Source organism: Dermochelys coriacea, chromosome 27, assembly GCF_009764565.3.
Source record: "Dermochelys coriacea isolate rDerCor1 chromosome 27, rDerCor1.pri.v4, whole genome shotgun sequence".
NCBI lineage: Eukaryota > Metazoa > Chordata > Testudines > Dermochelyidae > Dermochelys > Dermochelys coriacea.
In genome coordinates, this window is record NC_050094.1 from 15,521,891 (window position 1) to 15,538,788 (window position 16,898).

Below are 16,898 nucleotides of genomic sequence, written 5' to 3' on the forward strand. Positions count from 1 at the left end.
CTTGTGAGAGAGCCATGGGGTGAGAGAGCCCCATTTCGGAGCTTCCTGTTTTGGCCAGCGTGGCTCTCCGCGAAACACCCTGCATGGAGGACACGGGCATGAAATGGAGTGAAATGAACAGTGGATGAAATACCAACGGCTCTCTGCCCACCAACCCCAATAGCGTTTAGGCCCCGCTCAGGCATCTCATTCCATCAGGGTGTGGGGCCCGCTGGGTGTAGGGTTAATAAATGAGTTTGGAGCCTGGGGGAGTCAGAGTTTAGCCAAACCCTGATATTTACATGGTGGTGTGGTCTCGAAGGAGTGTTAGTCAGAGATTCCCCCCCATGCTGAATTTCTGCCCCCGCTGGGGTGGCAGGGACGGGTGAGGCCCAGCCGTCCTGTCACTGGGCATCAGCCCCATGGCTCTGCTGGGAGCAGGCGGGCATTAGCCGGCTGGGCTGGGCAGGGGGCCGTGACAGGTGTGGGGTGAGGTTCTTGTCCATGGGATGGGCCATGCAGGCAGAGGTTCCTGGGGGCAGGGGGGGTTGCATACCCAGCAGGACAGAGAGCAGCATGACTAGTCTCATGGGGCTGAGCAAACCCTTTGTCGTGTGTGTGTGTGTGGGGGGGTCTCTCTGCCTGGCTCCCCATTCCCGTGCTAGGGAAGGGTCTGCAGACTGAGCCCGAGGTGTTTCCCCGTGCTGCATGGTGTTTGGTGCAGGGGGATGTCCCTAAGATGCTGGGCTCAGAGCAGGGCAGGGACAGGGTTTGCTGGGGGGGTGCTAGCTCAGGGGTTTTCTGGGTGGGGGGCAGAGATGTTGCAGTGCCAGTGTGAGCTCTGAGGCTGTGCCAGGGTGCCCAAGCAAGGGCCTAAGAGAGGGGGTGGGGTGCTGCCTGCGGCTCCATGGGTGTTAAAAGCTCATTGGGCCCAGCTTGTCACGCCTGGATGTTCGTGTGGCTGGCATAGGGGCCCCATGTAGAGGATGGGAGCGTCACTGCGGTGGGGCAGATGCTATGGAGGGGGCACCAGCGTGGGTTTTGTAGGGCAAAAACAAGGAGGCGTCCGGTCGCACCTTAAAGACTAACAGATTAATTTGGGCCTAAGCTTCCGTGGATTTAAAAGAACCCCACTTCTTCATATGCAGCTTTACCCAAATAACCCTGTTAGTCTTTAAGGTGCCACCGGCCTCCTCGTTGTTTTTGTGGATACAGACTAACAGGGCTGCCCCCTGATATTTAAGGCAAGAGCGTGTGGGTGGGTGGGGCGGATGGGGACATAGGGCTGTGGTGGGTAGGAGCTATGGGGGGGGCCCTGGACTGGGGCTATTGCAGTCTGGTGGGAGGGGCGCTAGACGGCCTATAGGAGTCGTGGAGGGGGGACGGGGCTGGGGGGCTTGAGTGTGTGTGTGTGTGTGTGTGTGGGGAACACAGGGTGGGTAAGGGGTGGGCAGAGGCTATGGGGGGGTTCCAGCTGATCGTGGGGGGTCATATAGGGGTGGTGGCGTTAGGTGCTCTGGGGGAAACCCCCCCAGAGGGTGGGGGGGGGCTGTATGGGGCTGGGCTGGGGGGGGTAGCAGGGGCTATGGGGGAACCCCCCCAGAGGGTGGGGGGCTGTAGAGGCCAGGCTGGGGGGTAGCAGGGGCCATGGGGAACCCCCCTAGAGGGCGCGGGGGGGGCTGCAAGGGCCGGGCTGGGGGGGTAACAGGGGCCATGGGGAACCCCCCCAGAGGGCGCGGGGGGGGGTAGCAGGGGCTATGGAGAACCCACCCCAGAGGGCGCGGCGGGGGGGCTGTAGAGGCCGGGCTGGGGGGGTAGCAGGGGCCATGGGGAACCCCCCCCAGAGGGCACGGGGGGGGTTAGCAGGGGCCATGGGGGAACCCCCCCAGAGGGCGCGGCGGGGGGGGCTGTAGAGGCCGGGCTGGGGGGGTAGCAGGGGCCATGGGGAACCCCCCCAGAGGGCGCGGCGGGGGGGCTGTAGAGGCCGGGCTGGGGGGGGTAGCAGGGGCCATGGGGAACCCCCCCAGAGGGCGCGGCGGGGGGGCTGTAGAGGCCGGGCTGGGGGGGGTAGCAGGGGCCATGGGGAACCCCCCTAGAGGGCGCGGGGGGGGGCTGCAAGGGCCGGGCTGGGGGGGGTAACAGGGGCCATGGGGAACCCCCCCAGAGGGCGCGGGGGGGGCTGTAGGGGCCGGACTGGGGGGGTAGCAGGGGCCATGGGGAACCCCCCCAGAGGGCGCGGCGGGGGGGCTGTAGAGGCCGGGCTGGGGGGGTAGCAGGGGCCATGGGGAACCCCCCCAGAGGGCGCGGCGGGGGGGCTGTAGAGGCCGGGCTGGGGGGGGTAGCAGGGGCCATGGGGAACCCCCCTAGAGGGCGCGGGGGGGGCTGCACGGGCCGGGCGGGGGGGGGTAACAGGGGCCATGGGGAACCCCCCCAGAGGGCGCGGGGGGGGGCTGTAGGGGCCGGACTGGGGGGGTAGCAGGGGCCATGGGGAACCCCCCCAGAGGGCGCGGCGGGGGGGCTGTAGAGGCCGGGCTGGGGGGGGTAGCAGGGGCCATGGGGAACCCCCCTAGAGGGCGCGGGGGGGGGGGCTGCAAGGGCCGGGCTGGGGGGGGTAACAGGGGCCATGGGGAACCCCCCCAGAGGGCGCGGGGGGGGGCTGTAGGGGCCGGACTGGGGGGGTAGCAGGGGCCATGGGGAACCCCCCCAGAGGGCGCGGCGGGGGGGCTGTAGAGGCCGGGCTGGGGGGGGTAACAGGGGCCATGGGGAACCCCCCCAGAGGGCGCGGGGGGGGGCTGTAGGGGCCGGGCTGGGGGGGGTAACAGGGGCCATGGGGAACCCCCCCAGAGGGCGCGGCGGGGGGGCTGTAGAGGCCGGGCTGGGGGGGGTAGCAGGGGCCATGGGGAACCCCCCCAGAGGGCGCGGCGGGGGGGCTGTAGAGGCCGGGCTGGGGGGGGTAGCAGGGGCCATGGGGAACCCCCCTAGAGGGCGCGGGGGGGGCTGCAAGGGCCGGGCTGGGGGGGGTAACAGGGGCCATGGGGAACCCCCCCAGAGGGCGCGGGGGGGGGCTGTAGGGGCCGGACTGGGGGGGTAGCAGGGGCCATGGGGAACCCCCCCAGAGGGCGCGGCGGGGGGGCTGTAGAGGCCGGGCGGGGGGGGGTAGCAGGGGCCATGGGGAACCCCCTAGAGGGCGCGGGGGGGGGCTGCAAGGGCCGGGCTGGGGGGGGTAGCAGGGGCCATGGGGAACCCCCCCAGAGGGCGCGGCGGGGGGGCTGTAGAGGCCGGGCTGGGGGGGGTAGCAGGGGCCATGGGGAACCCCCCTAGAGGGCGCGGGGGGGGGGCTGCAAGGGCCGGGCTGGGGGGGGTAACAGGGGCCATGGGGAACCCCCCCAGAGGGCGCGGGGGGGGGCTGTAGGGGCCGGACTGGGGGGGTAGCAGGGACCAGGGGGGCCCCCAGGGGGGGCTCCGGGGCGGCTCTCGCGGGGCGGCTCCTCCGCGGACTTTCACTTTCGTTTCCGCGCCGCGGCGGCTGGGCCGGAGCCCGGAGCGGAGCCCGCAGGTACCGGGCGCGGGGGGGGGCGCGGGGAGGGGCCGCGCTTGGCCCCCGCGGGAGTCCCCCACCCCCGGGAGCACGCACAGCTCCGCCCCCAGCCATGCCCCATATCTCCCGCCCCCCCCACGCCCTGGGGCCGGGCTCTCGTGCTCAGTGGGGGGCGCGGTGGGCACCGTCCCCGGGGGGGGCTGGAACTTGGGGGGCTGCCCCCTCCCGCTCGGCGCACTAATAACCAACAGCAAACACAGGGTTTCCAGCCCCCCCCCCCGGCAGGGCGGGGCTGGGCGCTTTGGGGGCACGGATCTGGCCTGGGCGGCTCCGGCGGCATCAGCCCGCGCTGGCTCCAGGCCCCCCGTGCTCAGCTGGGCACTAGGACTTGTGCTCACTCCGTGCCCCCTGCTCCGGGCAGGCCTGGGGGGCTGGGTCCTGCCCTTTGCAGCCTCCAGCCCCCCCTCGCTGCCAGGCCCTGGGGGCGTCAGCCAACGGGTCCGGCCTGCGCTGGGGCAGAACCTGGCTCCCGGGCAGCACGGGGGGGGGCAAGTTACTGGGGCCGGGATCTTGCCCTCAGCGCCGTGGGGCTGGGCCCTGGCGGCTGGAGCCCCATGGGGTCCCTGGTCCCCTTTGCACCATCAGGGGCTCGAGTCGGTCGCTCGCTGGGCACGGCTGTGGTGGGAGCTGGGGCCATTTCTATACACTCCTGTTTCAGGGCAGCACTTTCAGTCTGCGCCGTTGTCTGGCTGGCAGCACAGGAGCGTGAGAGCAGAATGAGGCCACCCTGCTCCCCCGGGGGCTGCGTTGTTAACACAGCCCCCCCCCGTGCCCCTTGGGGAATCCCTGCAGGGATGGGGCTTAGCCAGGCACCCATGGCCAGCGTCACAGTTTGCTGCAGCCATCTCCTCCTGCAGCGCTATCGCTTCTCTCTGCTAGTTTGTGGAGAGCCCCCACAGCCCAGCGAGGCAGCTGTTAGCTCCAGGGGGCCCTGCTGCTGCCACCTTTAGGGCTGGAAAATTCAACAGCTTGTTTAAATATTAAACCTTCCCGTTCTTGTACTGATCCACTGAGGCGCTGCCTGGAGAGGTATGCTCAGACTGGGCCAGTGCCACAGGAACCTGCGTGTGCAGGAGCAGTTGGTGACATGGTCACCTGAACTGCTGAGGGCAGGTGGGGGACCCTACCCCCATTTCCCATTGGGGACTGCAGGGACAGCTGCTGTATAAAAACCATAGAGAGATCCTGGCTCCACCGCAGATGGTACGGTAACAGCTCAGTCACCAAGCAAATTCTGTCTAGGCCTGGCCCAGCCGTCAGGCAGTAGAGGGGGAGGGCAGCAGAAACACAGGCTGATCCCTTTACCAGTTGGTGCATGGGGTGTTGGCCTAGGGGAGGCATTTGGAGGTTGGCCTGCCCTGCACCCTGAGTGGTGCTGTCCTTACCGTCAGCAGAGGCTGTCTGAGACCGGTGGCTCTGGCTCCCCACATGACACCTCTTAGTCTGCTCCTCCCAGCTTAATGAGAATTTGCAGAAACAGAGGGTCCCCCTCCCTGAGGCCTAATAAATATTTACAGTCTGTTCAGCTGCATCTTTGCATGTTAAGTGGAAGCTCATGAATAATCCAAGAGCTCAGGCCCTCGGTTTGCAGATGAGTAGAGAAGAGGTACCTGGGCTCGGGTCACAGAGCCTGGAGGCCTTAGCGGAGACAGCATTGTCTTGCCCGCGGTGCCTTTCCAAACAGTGACACTGATGTGTATTCATGAGGGCAGGGCACCGAGGCGGCATTATTCATTTGGCCACAGAAAGCTGGGGCCCTGACGCCAGACGCGAGCCTCATGCAGCTGGGGAACTCGACAGTGCCCCTGGGTGCCTGCAGAGGTTGGCCATTCTGTTGCTTGCTGCAAGAAAGAGTCAATAACACCCCTTTGCAAGGGGTTGGTGGAAGTTTGGCTGCCCTGGCAGGAGCTTTGAAGCCAGAAAAAAACAGGCTGGAACCTTCGGGCTCCCTGGAGAAAAGAGCTGCTGAGATACAAATCCAATGGAGACCTCAGTTTCCCTTGGGGCAAATGGGGCCTTTGGTGAGGAAAGGGGCTGGGGAGGAACATCTTTCTCCAGGCATGAGAGCTCCCCCGTCTGACCCAGTGTCTGCAGCAAGTGCCTTGGGCAGAGGCTATTGTGCCGCACAGGCTGGAGGGAGACGCAAGGCCACGCTCAGCTGTGCCCCAGTGACAGGAATCCAAGGTGGTTTCACGGGGAGAGGGGTTTCCTCCTGATTCCCACTGACTCGTCACACAGCCGAGCTGCGGCCTTGAAACCGGTGGGGTCTGCTGCCAGTGAGTGCCATGCGGTGAAGGGACAGGCTTCACTCAAGGGGGTCCTAGGGCTGCCCCGGTTTCCCCTGGATGACAACAGGCTTTGTTTGCAAATGCAAACGTGCTTTGCAAATGCTCCTGAATTCAGCTGCACAAGCCCTTGTACAGGTGAAGAAACTGAGTCACAGAGCGGGGCAGGGATCTACCCCCAGTAAGAAGCATGACATTAAATATTGCCTAGGCAAGGCACATACCCCAGAACAGAACGCAGGTCTCCTGCCTGCGAGCCCAGACTCCAGAGGGGAGGGGGCAGCATGCGAGCCCTGGTGGGTGGGCTAGGAGCTTTGCTCATTGCCTCATGTCTGTGCGCCTTCCCTGCAGGAAGGTCTGGCAGCATGGCTGGGCGCACGGTGCGTGTGGGGGGGATCCCAACAGACATCCCACCAGAGAGAGTCGTCGACAAGCTCACCATCCACTTCCTGCGGGCCCGCAACGGCGGCGGAGAGATCGCAGACATCACGCTCATCCCTGGCTCCCCTGCCTGCGCCCTTGTCACCTTTGAGGAAGCGGGAGGTAATGCAGGGGGTTAGGCTGGGATGCTCGCACCAGGCAGGCTAAATTGTGTCCTGGGGCCACGGGGGCAGCCCAAGAAGCTCCGCCCAGGGAGGCCAGGGCACCTCCTGGGGCATTGGGACCCCCATCCTGTTGGGTAACTGGTGGAATTCCCAGCATCCTGCCCTTTCCCAGCCTCCAACAAGGGAATGCCCCAAGAATTCAGTAGGAGAGAAGGAGGAATAAGGATCCTGCTCTGGGCCTCATGTGGCGGGGAGCACAGTGGCAAAGCTCGGGCCAGGGTGCAGCTGGCTGACCGGGGTCTATTGCTTTGCTCGGTTTAGTGGCTCAGAGGGTCCTGGAGATGGAGAACCACGTTCTGTTGATTGGTGGAAAGACGTACCCGCTGACTGTGACAGTGCACGTGGCCGAGCTGAGCCCTGACGAGGTAACGAGCGGGATCAGGCGGGCAGAGCCGCAGCAGCCCCCGCCGGTTGTGTACCCCCCTCCCCGAGCCCTGCCGCTGTCCGGAACAGATACGCAGAGAGGAGACTCTGCTCATCCTGTTAATCTTAATTAATTAGAGTTAAAGCAAACTCATTCTAATGGTATTCAAATGAGGATTTAAAAGGGGTTCTGCTGATAATACGCCTGAGGCAGGGCCCAGTTTTACACTTGGTCAGTCTGCATTTGTACCTGTCCAAGCGCAGAGGGAATAGCACTGGGGGAGGGCGAGGGGATGCACGGGTGGAGGGGGGTCATGAAGCCCAGCTGTCTGCTCTCACATGGCCAGGCAGGGGCTTCTGTTAATTTCTCTGCCATTTCATGAGCCAGGAAAGCAGGTGATTTTCCTCGGGGGGGGGGGGGCAGTCGGGGGAAGGGCTGGTGTCAGAGACCTTGAGTAAGTTCTGCCCTTCCTCGGACGTCAGTGAGCTGGCGCCACGGCCAGCTGCCGGCTCCGGGCGTTGGTGTCACAGAAGCTCAGCAGGTGGAGCCTGCTGTCTGTGACATCACAATCGTCTCCATGGCAATGGCGTGTGATGTCAGAGACAGGCAGCCGGAGGCCTGCTAGGGGCACTGCAGCCAGAGCAGAGGGAGCAGGAAGCGGCTGAGAGCCTGGCTCCATGTGCAGGGGCCTCAGTTATAGACATGGGGAGGCCTGGTCCCTTTGCAGAGCTCTCAGCGCACATGGGAGATGCTGGAGCTGTGGTAAACTCGCACTCGGCTCCACTCCCTGCTCCCAGCAGGGACCCCCCTGCGCACCAAGCCCTTTGTGCTGCGCGTGGAGGGGAGATTTCTGCTCCAGGCTGCTGGCTCTCTGCCAGCCCTGGCCGCACGGCCCTCCCACATTGATCGCTGCCCGGCCCTCCATCAGCACCAGCATCGGGAAGGCAGCCCTCTGCCTGTGTCCATGCTCCGTGCACTCCCGCCTGGGCACGCTCTCTCCATCTCCATGGGCAGCAATTGCAGCACGAAGCTAGGGGAGGTTTGTTTGCCTGCCCTTGGGGAGAGCAAACATGGAGTGAAAGGGAAGGTGGGGGCACTTGGCCTTGAAGTGACCCTGGGAGCCATGGTGAGATAGTGTGTGCAGCTGCCGTTGTCCTGATGATGCCAGGGTGGTGGAGTGGGGCCTGTCGGGGGGTCGTCTCCCTCCTGCAGCAGGTCTGTTTGCCATCAGTCGCTGTCCTCTGACTCCTCTGGTCCTGTCCCCCCAGATCTTCGTGCGCGTTTGTATGATCATCGACTATGGGAGGCTCCTGGACGGCAAAACCCTCCTGAGAAGCCTGCGCAGACGTTACGGTGGCGTGCAGTTCAGCTTCGACCCTAAGGAGACGCTGTGCACTGTCAAGGGGCCATTCACGGAGCTGCAGGCCTTCAGCAGGGAGCTGCTAAGGAGCCAGCACGCTGGAGAGGGCCCTCGGGAGGGAGTCAGCCACCCAGCCACAGTCACAGGGATGTCCGCTTCCCAGCAGGGGCCCTGCTCCCCTTTGCCAGAGCCCAGGGTGGAGAAGCAGCCAAGTCCGGGCCAAGTGCATGAGGAGGTGTCTGAGCCCCCGTTGCACAGGGACCCTGTGGACGGAGAAGCTGTGGAGCAGCTGGAGGACTTCTCTTTGGTGATGGACGCGGATATCTACCTGTACATGCAGAAGTTCTGCAGTGACAAGTACCAGCGGGTGCTGCACCAGCACCAGGTCGACGTGGTGGACGTCAGCAGTGACGGCATCGCTATTCTATACCTCCAGGCCTCCTCGAAGAACATGGGGAACATCAGCTCCGTGGTGCAAGCCCGCCTGGCGCTGCTGGGCCTCTATCAGCAGCTGGAAGCCAGTCTGCGCAAGGAGAAGATCAGCAAGGGGGAGCTGAGCAGTGACATGAGGTCTCAAAGGGCCCTGCTAGGGGACCTGCAGAAGCTGTGCCCCCTTCTTTTTTGTCACGAAGATGAGCAGCATCTCTATCTCATTGGGAATCTGGTCGATGTCTCCCAGGCCAAACAATACATCCAAGTTCGAAGCACCGGGAGAAGAGCCACAGCCGGCCTCAGGATGCCCGACACCTCCCTGGCCACCTACACGGCCGCCCTTCATGAAGGGGATGCCAGACTGGGCAAGCCTGAACCCCCGGTGGATCCTTCACCCCCAAGACTTAGCTCTGGCAAGTTTGAGTTTAAAGGTGAACACAAGCTAGCCGCCAACTTCAGCTTCCTAAAGCACGACACACCTCTTTCCAGTGCATGGCCCTCGCTGGATCGCAGCTCCCTGTTCATAGAGCAGATGGAACTTTCTGGCAGCTGGTTAAAGGAAGCTGGCGCCCCAAGCCAGAGCGATCCAGCACCGCCGAGTGGTCAGCACCACCTGCCCGTCTCTGTGCCCATCACTGGGCCAGCGGCAGAGGGTGAGCAGAGGAAGCTGAAGGATTGGGACCGAAGGAAGGAGGCCCCCCTGCTCTTGAGACCCAAGATGCTGTCTCTGTTTGCTGGAGGCAAAGAAAGCAGCACTTTGCAGAGTCTCGGGGGCTGGAAAAGCCCCGGTCCCGTAAAGCCTCAGCCCATTAGCAGCATGTCTAGTGCCTTCAAATCCTTGAGTCTTTTCGATACCACGGGGACCTGTTCAGCAGTGGATTCGAAACTGCCCGAGTCTAGCGCCCCTCTGAGACGCTCCAACAGTTTCTCCATTGCAAAGTCTAAGGCAAGCGACACGCCCAGAGACCCCAGCAGGGCAGCCAGCAGGGCCCACGGGGTCAGCGAGGAGATCACCATGGATCCTGTGCAGTGGGCTTATCTGAAAGACATTCACGGCTCTGCTATTGACGGGCTGTGCAGGGAGGGAGGTGTCCTGCTCGCAGAGCATAGCAGCAAAGGCTGCACCATGCTGACGCTCACAGCTGAGGACAGGACAAAGCTCCTCCAAGCCAGGTGGAAGATGGAGGCTCTGTGCCAGACAGCGTGTCATGCTCTCGTATGCCAGAGCCTGAGCTACTCTGAACTTGATGTGGAGGGACCCAGCGACGAGGCCTTGAATGAGCTGTGCAGCCTCTTGAAAGGATGCTCTGCCCAGGTCAGAGTCAGCAAAGACAGGTACAAACTGCATCTCATGTGCCCCAAGGAAGCACTGCTGAGAGTCAGTGAGGCATTCCAGAGATTCTCTGCCAGGAGGCGAAGTGCTCTGACGCTTTCTTCCCCGTCTCTGGGGCTGGAGGGATCTCTGTCCGAGGAATATCCAAGCCCCACGCAGCAGGTGAAAACCCAGGACCCAGCGCTGGCTGCAGAATATCCCCATGGCTGGGAGGGACTGCAACAGCTGGAGGTTAGCAGCACAACCGGCCCGTCTGAGATTCTGGAGAGCGACCCCCAGCTAAATGGTGCTGACATAATGAGACTGTGTGGTCCTGGGTGGAACACCACGAAAACCAGTAGCTACCAGCAGGCAGTGGGGCAAGAGGACCCAAGTTATCACAGCGACTCACAGGACGTGCAGGGAGGCAGTGGCCTCCTTGATGCCAGCTTGGCAGACAGACAGAGCCTCAGCCCAAGGGACCCCCAGGAGCTGCAGAAGGGGGAGAGGCCAGCTGGAGAGCCCGAGGCGGCCAGGATAAAGCGGGTCCTGCCTGACAGATTCCAGTTTGCAAGAGACAAGAGCCGAGGAGGCCCCAGTGAGGCAGGGGGAAGCCCGAGACCCCTTGTTCATGCAGCAGATGATGCCCCACAGTCTTTGCCCATCTGGCTGTCTAGCTATGTGACTGCACTGCCAGCCAGGCCTGCAGCAGAGCGAGCCCCCAAGCCAGGCCAAGGGGACCCTGTGAGCCAGGAAGGCCACTTGCCCCCCGCAGGAGATGGGGACTCACAGGAGACTGGGATTTCAGAGCTGGAGCTAAGAGGTCCCAGCCCTGGGCAGGAAGCCCATGAGCACAAGCTTGGGAAGTGTGATGCGTGCCAGAGCTCACGCACAGCGACCTGCCGCGCCCAGTGCGGCCACTCCCTGTGCCGGACTTGTTTTGCAGCAGAAGACACGCACCCAGCCTGCTGCAGCTCCCCCAAGAGCACGAGGGCTATTAAAGGGGCATTCAAGGTCGTGACCTTGTCCCAGAGCCTGCCTGGCTACTTTCGAGACCCAACACTCAAGATCATCTATGACATCCCTGACGGTGTGCAGGAGGTAGGTAGCCCGGCCGCACAAAGAGTCTGCCACCAGGGCCTTCCCAGCCCCCTAATTATGGGACTTGGAGTAATGCCTAGGCATCCCAGTCAGAGGCCAGGGCCCTGTTGTGCTGGGCACGGCCCACACAGAACAGAGCCCCTGCCCCAAAGAGTGCACAAGAAAAGAGGCAGGTGGATAACACAGGCAGAAGGGGAGCATGGATGCCAGCTGGGGGTGAGCAGTCATCAAAGCACACCCACAAAGAACAGAATTATGACACAGATGAACACGATTTGTTGAGGAAACATCAGCATGGCATCTGAAAAGGAATAACATCATGCCTCACCCATCTATCTAGAATTCTCGGAGGGGTCAACAAGCTTGTGAACAAGGGGGATCCAGGGGATATAATGTACATGGACTTTCAGAAAGCTTTTCACAAGGGCCCTCAGCAAAGGCTCTTAAGCAATGTAAGAAGTCATGGGAGAAGAGGGAAGGTTCTCTCATGGATCAGTAACTGGTTAAAAGACAGGAAACAAAGGGGAGAAACAAATGGTCAGTTTTCACAGTGGAAAGTGGTAAATAGTGGGGTCACCCAAGGATCTGTACTGGGAGCAGTGCTGGTCAACATATTCATAAATGAGCTGGAAAAGGGAGTAAACAGGAAGGTGCCAAAGTTTGCAGACGATATAAAATTACTCAAGATAGTCAAGTTCAAAGCTGCCTGCCAAGAGTTACAAAGGGATCTCACTAAACTGGGTGACTGGGCAACGAACTGGCAGATGAAATTCAGTGTTGATAAGTGCAAAGTAATGCACATCGGAAAACATAATCCCAGCTCTACATACAAAACGATGTGGTCTAAATTTGCTGTTACCACTAAGAAAGAGATCTTAGAGTCATCATAGATAATAAGTCTCTGAGAACATCTGCTCAATGTGCAGCAGCAGTCAAAAAAGCGAACCGAGTGTTGGGAACCGTTAGGAAAGGGATAGATAATAAGACAGTAAATATCATAATGCCTCTATATAAATCCATGGTACGCCCACACCTTGAATACTGCGTGCAGATCTGGTTGCCAAATCTCTAAACAGATAGATTAGAATTGGAAAAGGCATAGAGAAGGGCAACAAAAATGATTAAGTCTGTGGAACAGCTTCCGTATGAGGAGAGATTAAAAAGACTAATACTTTCAGCTTGGAAAAGAGGCGACTTGGGGGGATATGATAGAGAGCTATAAAATCACGACTGGGGCGGAGAGAGTCACTAAGGAAGGGTTATTTTCCCCTTCACATAACACAAGAACCAGGGGTCACCCAATAAACTTACTAGGCAATGGGTTTAAAACAAACATAAAGGAAGTATCTTCCTTACACAACGCACAGGCAACCTCTGGAACTCATTGTTGTGAAGGCCAAAACTATAACCGGGTTCAAAACAAATGGATAAGTTCAGTGAGGATAGGTCCATCAATGGCTATTAGCCAAGATGGGCAGGGATGCAACGCCATGCTCTGGGTGTCCCGAGCCCTCTCACTGCCAGAAGCCAGGACTGAGCGACAGGGGATGTATTGCTCAATGATTGCCCTGATCCGTTCATTCCCTCTGGGGCTCCTGGCACCGGTCACGGTCAGGGACAGGGATACTGAGCTAGATGGACCATTGGTCTGACCCAGGCTGGCCGTCCTGAGGTTGTCGCGCTCATTGTGGGCACAGCAACAGAGGGGAGTTGAATGAGGCAGATACACCATTCACTTCTGGCTGAAGGGGGCTCTGGCTTCCTGCAGGTGCCAGGTCTGCAGCCTGGTCCCTGGCAGTGGCTTTTCCCCAGCCACTCACCTTTATTTATTTGTTATTTTAAGCCCAAGCCAGCCATGAGAGTTACCAGCAGGAGGTGGAACAGCCTTTTCCCAGGTTCCCAGCAATAGCCCGGAGCAGTCTCCTCCCCCATTTCACCCCAGGGCTGAGGCACTGCAGAGAGAAGCAACCAAGAAGGGAACCCCAGCAGAGTTGGGTGTTTGTGTAGAAGTGCTGAGCAGGGGGGTTGGGAGCGTGGTAGGAAATGCCACAAACGGCTCCCACTAGCAGCCTCCTCTTGTTGCCATCTTCTTGCTAACTAGCCAGCGGACTGGCTGTAGCAGCACTCCTGGCTCATTCCTTGGGCAGGGCAGGGCAGGGGCTGGGTCCTACAAACCAACCCTGCCTTCACGGCCAGGGGAGTGTTACCACGCAGGTGACGAAACCCGCCTCGCCTCCCACCGGGCAAACCTGAGAGCTCAGGGCTAATTTTACGACTTTCTTCCTTCTCCCCTCCCCCACACCGCCATTTGAAGGCTGGAGACCCCCGACCCGGGAGACCGTACAGGGGTGGCCGCTTCCAGGCCTTCCTGCCCGACAACAGGGAGGGGAAGAAGACATCTCAGCTGCTGCAGAAAGCATTTGAGCAGGGCCTGACGTTCCGGATCCAATCCTGTGACGAGGAGGAGAGTGTGACGTGGCACCTCATCCCACACAAAACCTCCTTCGACAAGGGCAAAGCCAGGTAGGGAGTGGTGCTGGTGGTGTTTGAACGGGGCTGGGGGCCAGGCTGCCTTTGGCCTGTTAGCTCTGGGGCTGGGAGCATAAGGTAGCCAAGCTTGGAAAGGTTCCCTGGGTGACTGGGGCCACTGGCTCCCTCCCCATCAGGGAAATAGGGAGTGTGGGAGAATAGGGAAAGATGCCCCCCACTTCCTGCGGTCGTTGGGAGGGGTAGTGTTTGGAACATGCTCTGAGCGTTACCAGCGGGGCCATAGCCTCACGCCTCTTCCTCTCCCCGGTAGGAATGGCTACCCAGATTCCCAGTACCTCCGCGAGGTCTGCGCTCTGCTGAGAAACTTGGGCATCGAGTGAAATTCCCAGCGCTGAGCTGCCAAAAGCCGCTCCCTCTCTGCCTCCTCCAGCCCCAGCCAGGCTCAGCCCAGCTGGCACAAGCCACGTTCAGTTCTGAGCTGCTCAGGACAGTGCTGGTTTTTCACTGCTTGGGCTTCACCTCCACACGTGCCCTTTGCTAGCCAGGAATTCCTGTGCCAAGTGTAAGTGAGAACCGATCTGTCCAGCGGCAGCGTCTCACCCGCACCCACCCTCACTCTGGCTGAGGGGAAGTAAAACCTGCTGTCAGCTCCAGCTCCCACTTGGATTTAGCTTGTTAACCAGCCGCCAGCAGCAGCTTGTTTCGGCATCAGCCAAAGACGAGCATTACAGGCTGAGCCATTTCCAGCTTCCAGCCCAATGCTAATCTCCAGTGGAGGCACGTGTCTGGCTGCAGGAAGGGTCACCCTGGGACATCACAGTTCTGCCTTCGGGAGGCTGGGAGCTGCTCGTCTTTGTAGTGCTCAGTGCTTCTGGAATGGCACTTTCCTCTTTGGCTAATGAAGCCAAAACACAGGATCCCACGTACCAGCATCCTGGGCAGTGCAGAACTACACTTGATCTCAGTTGTTAACTTGGGCATTTCATTCCTTGGACAGACAGTCCGGAGCTCCCATCCCATCCCCAGGACCTGTTCCAGGGAGAGCAGGGAGCTCTCTCAGGAGGAGCATCAATAACTTTTCTGCTTCTAGTGCACCTCTAGCCCTGTGGGACCGTAGCCCAAACCTGCAGTGTTCGAGGCAGCACAATGTTGCACACTCACTGTTACTTTACATTCCACGTAGTTGGGTGGAGAATTCCAAATAAACGAGTCTCATTCCCTACCCTGTGCAGTAGTGCTTGGTCATGTCTCAGGCTGGGAGCCTCAAAATGCCCCCCATTTTGGTCACAGGCAGGCTAGCAACAACTGGCTGCAGGCCGCCCAGCAGCGAGCGGCTGCTCCTTCCAGAGCAGAAGGGCCATTGCAGGCTGAAGTGTCTGTAGCCCCTCTGCAGAGACTGGGCTTTCTCGAGTAGCATTTTATGAGAATGTGATGGTGCATTTAAGGCTCCAAATAAACATTTGGTGCTAATACCAAAGGGGGCAGGGCTGACCTTAAGCCTTAGAAAGCAGCTGAGATCCTGGCTACATTTCACAGCAGGTGTCCAGTGCTGCTGCTCAAAAGCCATGTGCAAAATCTGCTTCCTGTAATTACAGTGATAGGAGTGCACCTGTGGCCAGAGCTTGGGGTGAAGCTTTTAGCCACAGCACCAGCTCCCCACAGCCCTGGCCAACAAGCTTCCCCTCTGAAGTGGAGAGGCTGCCATTGGGCCAAGAGGGGACTTCACACTCCATTCAGTTCTTGGCCTGCTGGGAAGGTGACAAGCTTGATTGGGCTGGAGCACAACAGCCTATAGCCTAGCCCTGGAAGCTCTGTCAGAGAACGGCTCCCTGCCGCTGCAGCGGGGTGGCAGCTCAGAGGGGAGAGAGCCTGTCACATCAGAGACAAGCATCCTCGTTATCGCTCGCTCGAGTGTTACAGCACTGTGATGAAGCTTGGACCAATATTTAAGAGCTCTAAGGTGAAGAGTTGGAGGTGAAAAACATCCTTAAGAATATTTAGTCAGGCAACAAGATCCTCTTCAGCCGGCTCCATGGGCTCAGGCTCCTCTTTCAGACCCAGCACATTCTTCCACAGGGGAGATGCCTGCTTTATACTCAGCCCCACAAAAGGGAAGGGGGAGGGTAGGCTTGAAAGTCTGGCGGGGGAGGCTCAAGCCTGCCTAGAGCATGTTTCCAGGGCTGCTTAGCATTCGTGCCAGCAGAGAAGCAGTCCAGTAGTTCTACGTGTGTTCTCTAATGTTGGTTTGTGCTCCCCCAATAAGTTTCTAGTAACAAGGGGTGACAATTGTACCCATCCAGGTTCTGCTGTGCGGGTCACTGCAGGACCTGACAAGAGCTTGCCCGGCTCATGTTGCATAGTTATCCCATTCACCTTTCAGCTAGCCGCTCTGCTGCTAAATCCACTAACCCCCATTGCAAGCATGAGCCAATGGCTATCTGAAACCCATAGGGTAGGTCTTGAATCTTCCCACCTTGGCTCCCCTCCCAGTGTTACTGATCCAAATTGACATCATCTCCCATGTTTAAGAAAGATTAATTCAAACTGGAACAGGTACAGAGAAGGGCTACTAGGATGATCCGAGGAATGGGAAACCTGTCTTATGAAAGGAGACTCTAAGAGCTTGGCTTGTTTAGCCTGACCAAAAGAGTAGATACGATTGCTTTCTATAAATATATCAGACGGATAAATACCACAGAGGGAGAAGAATTATTTAAGTTCAGTACCAATGTGGACATAAGAACAAATGGATATAAACTGGCCATCAGGAAGTTTAGACTTGAAATTAAATGAAGGTTTCTAACCGTCAGAAGAGTGAAGTTCTGGAACAGCCTTCCAAGGGAAGCAGTGGGGGCAAAAGACCTATCTGGCTTCAAGATTAAGCTCGATACGTTTATGGAGGAGATGGATGATGGGATAACATGATTTTGGCAATTAATTGATTGTGGACTATTAGTGGTAAATAGGCCCAATGGCCTGTAATAGAATGTTGGATGGGGTGGGATCTGAGTTACTACAGATAATTCTTTCCTGGGTGTCTGGCTGGTGAGTCTTGCCCACATGCTCAGGGTTTAGCTGATCGCCATATTTGAGGTCAGGAAGGAATTTTCCTCCAGGGCAGATTGGAAGAGGCCCCAGGAGTTTTTCGCCTTCCTCCGCAGTGTGGGACACAGGTCACTTGCTGGAGGATTCTCTGCACCTTGAAGTCTTTAAACCATGATTTGAGGACTTCAATAGCTCAGATATAGGTGAGGGGTTTGTTACAGGAGTGGGTGGGTGAGAGTCTGTGGCCTGCGTTGTGCAGGAGGTCAGACTAAACGATCAGAATGGTCCCTTCTGACCTTAAAGTCTACGATTCCATGACAGACTGGG

At 59.5% G+C, this 16,898-nt stretch overlaps 1 protein-coding gene across 1 annotated transcript; it reads left to right on the forward strand.

The window, feature by feature from the left end:
- Nucleotides 1-3,474: 3,474 nt before the first annotated feature.
- LOC119849148 lies at nt 3,475-14,553 on the forward strand. Its single transcript, XM_038385899.2, has 6 exons — nt 3,475-3,535; nt 6,214-6,405; nt 6,729-6,832; nt 8,100-11,036; nt 13,351-13,559; nt 13,837-14,553. Exons 2-6 carry the CDS (start codon nt 6,228-6,230, stop codon nt 13,904-13,906), a joined length of 3,498 nt encoding a protein of 1,165 aa, XP_038241827.1. The 5' UTR covers nt 3,475-3,535; nt 6,214-6,227; the 3' UTR covers nt 13,907-14,553.
- The last annotated feature ends 2,345 nt before the right edge of the window (nt 14,554-16,898 follow it).

Bases quoted from the DNA above. Each gene is read 5' to 3' on its own strand.
- LOC119849148 (XM_038385899.2), top strand. From the start codon at position 6,228: ATGGCTGGGCGCACGGTGCGTGTGGGGGGGATCCCAACAGACATCCCA. The intron at 6,406-6,728 runs GTAATGCAGGGG...TGCTCGGTTTAG, and splicing joins CACCTTTGAGGAAGCGGGAG to TGGCTCAGAGGGTCCTGGAG. The intron at 11,037-13,350 runs GTAGGTAGCCCG...CGCCATTTGAAG, and splicing joins TCCCTGACGGTGTGCAGGAG to GCTGGAGACCCCCGACCCGG.